The sequence below is a fragment of the Polistes fuscatus genome, unplaced genomic scaffold, assembly GCF_010416935.1.
Source record: "Polistes fuscatus isolate 324 unplaced genomic scaffold, CU_Pfus_HIC Scaffold64, whole genome shotgun sequence".
Taxonomy (NCBI): domain Eukaryota; kingdom Metazoa; phylum Arthropoda; class Insecta; order Hymenoptera; family Vespidae; genus Polistes; species Polistes fuscatus.
Genome location: NW_025113145.1, coordinates 24,842 through 30,001, shown reverse-complemented (window position 1 = coordinate 30,001; position 5,160 = coordinate 24,842). Strand labels below are relative to the sequence as shown.

Genomic DNA, 5,160 nt, shown 5'->3' with positions numbered 1-5,160 from the left:
AAAATGATGTCAGCGCACACATTCCTGTAGAAGCGAGTCTTACGGCACACCAACAGACATTAATGTGTGATTGCAAGAACAATATTTATTATTGCACCTGGCGAAGAAAATTTACCTCAAAGTTCTTATTTGATCAATTTTTTATTTCTTATTTCCTATTTTATTTCTTATTAAAAAACCCTTCTTCTTTTGCATGTATAAATAAATAGGATTATATTTATTTTTTTTAAGTTATTTTCGAGGTTGTTGACGCTATATTCATCTTGGTATGCTAGAGAAGTATAACTTCTTACGTGCGTACATAAGTACACACACTAGATTTTTATGTATATTTTATTTCTAGGTACTAATTGCTATGGAGTCAGGAATATTACCTCTGAATCTCCATTATTTGGAGCCTCTAGAAAAGGCCCAATGTCTTCAGGATTGACGTGTAGAAGTCATTACAGCACCAACACCTTGGACGGATTGTTACGCTGCTGTAAACACAGTCGCTTTAAACGGTTACTTCTCTCATATTATTCTAAAACGTCATTCAAAAGAGAAACAAAGGATTTATTTTTAATTTCCTCACCAGCATTTAAATATCTGACAAACGAGTGATGGTCATTCGTCTGGTTCAGGCAACAGCGTTTGCAATGGAGATAGGAATCTTGACGGCGGGCAAGAGATTGCCGAAAGGCAATAGTCTTTCATAGTTAAAACTCTTCATGAGTAAGGATGACGGTCTCTTATAAGTAGGAAGTCAGTTGACTAGCTCTTACCTATCCTTCGATCGGAAACACCAACCAATTTTGTCCCAGAATTCACATCTCAGTTAATTCTTATGCCACATGCACACTGCTAGTGTCTCCGTGGAAAGTAAACAGCTGGCCCTTCGAGCCGGCTGATCAGTAGGCGCTTACACCTTCTCATTTTATCAATGAGAGAGTCTCTACTTTGATTTAGGACGCCGATTTACCTAAGTTACCCATGAACCGGTTAAGTAGGTTTTCAACTTCTTCAGCGCATTAGAAACAATTTCTGGAAACGTTGGTCGAGCGAGTATTTAGCACCCTTGCAGTGTCGAGAAAAGTGGAGGGATCCTTGCGAGAACATCACGTAGGTCAGCTTGTGATAGTACGGGACGACTGGTAGTCCACCTAAAAATTGCCTTAGGCAGAGTCACAGAGATGCATCCTGGCCCAGATGGTTTTGTTAGTGGTCACCGTAAAGACAGCAACCTCTTCACGCCAGCGACAAAGTGCGCGGCTATGCCCCTCAGATTAGCAGATACAGAAACTTATGATACTCAATTAATAACACTTGATTATTCGTCGCAGTATGACAAAGGCAGGCAGGATGTTCGGTGAAATTAGGGAATTTGACCGATTTGTATTGCGCGCTGAATAAGTTAGATAGCGGCGTTGCGACATTAAATTGTTTAGAATCACACCCTAATTGGGATCGGTTACGATTGCCTTAGTTAGTTATGAGGGCGCGAGGAGGCATTAGAGATACATGTAGGATTACCTTATCATGTGCGAGTGCGTCTTGAGGTATGTGGGAGGGGTGATGCGTGCGTGGGGCCTTCGTCTCGAGGGCGCACGCGGTAGTCCAGATCTGGATAGCGAGGAGGAAGTGTACGATTCTGGAAGAGGAAAGTGACGTCATATTAGCATTTCTAAGTGAGAGTGGCAGTGGTCCGAGTAGTGCGTGTTCGTGCTACCAACGGGTATAGATTCAGGGGTTGCAGCTGCAAAACTACATCTGTGCATTTACAACCGTTTAGAGGTTGTAGCTGCAAAGCTACAACTGTATATTTTACAACCGTTCAAGGGTTGTAGCTGCAAAGCTACAACCGTGCCTTTTTCTAGAATAGTGGTGATTCTTTGCAGTGCTCGCCGGTCTACCAACGTAGGATAGAATTGCAGCGTTTTAGGCTACACCCACGTTGAGGTTGTTGGCGACGAGTATAACGCGCACTTGTAGGACTGATAACGTGTTCAGGTAGACTGCGGTATCTTGAATAGTTGCAACGAAAACAAAGGTAAGAGAGATCTCTAGCGAAAGGAAGAAAGAGGTCCCTTCGCGACGAAATTAGTGCTTACGTTCTTTCTTTAACTTGTCCGCAGGATACTACTTACTGTATAATTTGTTTAAATAAGGTCACTGCTTGCCCTGGCTTTTCTCTCAACTTCGTGATAGTTTTTATGCCGAGAAAAGTGTTCTATACCGCGTAAAATTGTGTTGATTGATTGATCTTTCCTTTTCTATCTCACTCATTCGTACTTTGAATTAACCAAACTCACGACATTAATTTCAAACTGCTTAAGTCTTATATTCTACATACAATACATTTGTTTATTTCTTATTTCAAGGTACTAATTGCCATGGAGACCGGAGTTATACCTCCGAATCTTTTATTCCGAACCTCCAGAAGAAGCCCAATGCCTTCGGGACAGACGCGTAAAAGTAATTACAAAACCAACACCTTGGACGGAATGTTACGCTGCTCTAAACCCAGCCGCTTTAAACGGTTCCTTCTCTGACATTATCCTAAAACGTCATTCAAAAAAGAAGCAAAGGAGAAAACTTTCACCTGATAATATACCACGACTTTTTGTAGCTTTATGTCGAACTCAGGAAATGATATCGTCAATCTGTAATATTGTAAGATATTTATTTTACAACTGAACTGATTAGGCCAAATGATCGTGAATTATATTCTATTTGTGTTTAGTTAAATTCAAGAAGAGGAGATGATTAACTGGCACAATTAACTACTAATATTACTGAGAAACCATTTCCTAATTTTCTGTATTCTGGGTATACAGTAATTCCAGATTTTGAAGCAGCTGATTCAGAGCAATCGATAGAGATTGTTCAAACTCATTTGTCGGCTCAATCTCGGGAGATTTGGTACGTTTTTTCGAGGATGAGATCACAATGGACTGGAATAGGTACTACAAAAATTGTATTTAAATAATTAAAAAATGTTATATCGTATATTTTAAATGTAAAATGTTCTCTTAGGTGAATCACTAATGAAAATACCAATCTCTGCCGAAGCAATAAAAAAATGTGATTTAGTTTTAAGACTTCGAAGTTACGATATTGTACATATTATATGCGATAAAAATCCAACCATATACGATAATATTAAAAACTGCTTTCTGGGAATAGCAGCAATAAAAGTAATAATCTATCTGATTTTCTATTATGCAGTGTTTATTTTTTTTTTTTAAATGAATAATTTCGGATAATTGTTACATAAATTGGTCTGGTAGATACTCTATGCTGTTAACGTGAAACCGAATTACCTAATCGGGCATTCTTTTTGTGAGCTGGTTTGTTCTTACGCAGATGGTTGCTTTACTGCTGAGGAAATGATATTAAGCGCTCTTTCTCGTGGTTTCGCTTCAGTAGAAAGTGATTTGATACACGGAACGATGGCCACAGTAGGTCTGGGTTACAAACAGTTTCAACATTTCTGTCCTGAAGACATTCATGTTGCTTGTCATAATGGACCCGACAGAGCTACAATAAGTGGACCTACCGAGTCCATAAAAGCTTTTGAAAAAGAATTGCAGGTAAGGCTTAGAAGATTTCTTGATAGACATTGAAAATATTAAAATTTTGAAACTCTAATTATTTTTTCTGTAGAGTAAAGGAATATTTGCTGAAACCGTGCTGACTAGTAATATTGCTTTTATAGTCGGTAAATTTCTCCAGCTGGTCCAAAGTAATTAGAATATTTAAAAAAGTCAGTTTTTAACCAAAATATCGCAGTAAACGTTGGATATGCACGTCTATTCTTAAAAATGAGTGGCATTCAATGAAAGCTCACTTATCTTCACGGGAATATCATACGAATTATCTCCTTTCTCCTGTCATATTCGAAGAAATATTAACAATGTTACCAAAAAATGCTATAACGATTGAAATTTCACCCCATGGACTTCTACAGGTATATTTGTGAAAAATATATTTTAATAAAATTTTTAAATTAATAACCTATTATTTTTAATTTATCAGACAATTCTAGAAAAATCATTGGACAGTGATTGCATTTATTTATCATTAACAAAACGAGGCCATAAGGACAATACAACTTTTATTTTATCCACATTAGGAGAGCTTTATAACTTTGGATTTCCAATAACGCCAGGAAAGCTCTATCAGAGAGTTCCTTATCCTGTTTCTAAAGAAACCCCATATATTTCTCCTCTTGTTCGATAAGTACACAGTTCTGATTGGTAAGTACAAAATAGACTTTTCTCAAATAGATGGTATAAACTATTATTGTGTATGTTTGACAGGTACGTGGAAGGTGGTAAATGGCGGGAGACTCAACAAACTGAAGAACTGGTAGATTTAGAATCAGATAAATACAAGTTTTTACGAAATTTTAAAATTGACAGCAATGTTATCATTTCTTCAGCTGTCTATTTAAAGTTGGTTGTTAATATTTACTCGAATTTTATACCGAATAAGGCGGATAATTCTTTTATACTAGAGAACATTATTATTGTTGAGATGTGTACATTTCTATTGTAAAATTAAATGTATGTGCTGTAGTGCATGAGCATGTGTTGGTGTACTACTGTTCGTGGGAGGGACGCACACATGTAAGTCTCCCCACTTTACTTCATGTAAGATCAGTATATAAGGGACAGCGACTAGCTGTATAGGGCTCCCTCTGTTAGAAAAATATATTAAAAGAAGAAGATATAGCACGTGGCACTGAAGAATATGTAATAGATATAAAGTATAAATTTATTAAACTTTTACCACTCATATAAAAAGATATTTTTCCTCATTATTTTAACATGGTAGCAGTCCATGGTTATATGCGGTGGTAAAGGTAAGTATATTCAAGAAGTTAGTTATTCTGAATATATTGTGAAAGCGTTTAAGAATATAAACGCAAAGAGAATCGAATCAACATGGCGGACGAAAGAGAATCCGAAAACCAAGGATTTCTATTACAAGTATTTGATGGGACTCATTACGAAAAATGGAAGTATAAATTAAAATTATTCTTGGAACTGAAAGAATGCAATGAAGTTATCGAACTTAATGAAAGGCCACCAACGATCACAGAAGCCGTATGGAAGAAAAAAGAAATAAAGCAAAGAATTATATTGTGAACAGTGTAACAAATACTCAACTAGAATT

General features: G+C 36.8%; 2 protein-coding genes across 2 annotated transcripts in view; both read left to right on the top strand.

Annotated features, from left to right (window-relative positions):
• Nucleotides 1-430, top strand: part of LOC122523777 — a 21,379-nt gene extending 20,949 nt beyond the window's left edge. The window contains exon 5 of the mRNA XM_043645659.1: nt 344-430. Within this exon, the coding sequence (XP_043501594.1) occupies nt 344-430 (87 nt within the window). The remainder of the gene's footprint in view (nt 1-343) is intronic.
• A 742-nt stretch (nt 431-1,172) lies between these two features.
• Nucleotides 1,173-4,319, top strand: LOC122523776 (fatty acid synthase-like). Its single transcript, XM_043645658.1, has 9 exons — nt 1,173-1,343; nt 2,361-2,454; nt 2,817-2,942; nt 3,016-3,176; nt 3,270-3,572; nt 3,646-3,700; nt 3,885-3,949; nt 4,018-4,212; nt 4,302-4,319. The coding sequence occupies exons 1-9, from the start codon at nt 1,173-1,175 to the stop codon at nt 4,317-4,319; spliced, it is 1,188 nt and encodes a 395-aa protein (XP_043501593.1).
• Nucleotides 4,320-5,160: the final 841 nt, after the last annotated feature.

Coding starts and splice junctions, on each gene's coding strand:
- LOC122523776 (XM_043645658.1), top strand. CDS start 1,173: ATGCATCCTGGCCCAGATGGTTTTGTTAGTGGTCACCGTAAAGACAGC. Junction 1,344..2,360: donor ATGACAAAGGCAGGCAGGAT/GTTCGGTGAAAT, acceptor TCTTATTTCAAG/GTACTAATTGCCATGGAGAC. Junction 2,943..3,015: donor ATCACAATGGACTGGAATAG/GTACTACAAAAA, acceptor ATGTTCTCTTAG/GTGAATCACTAATGAAAATA.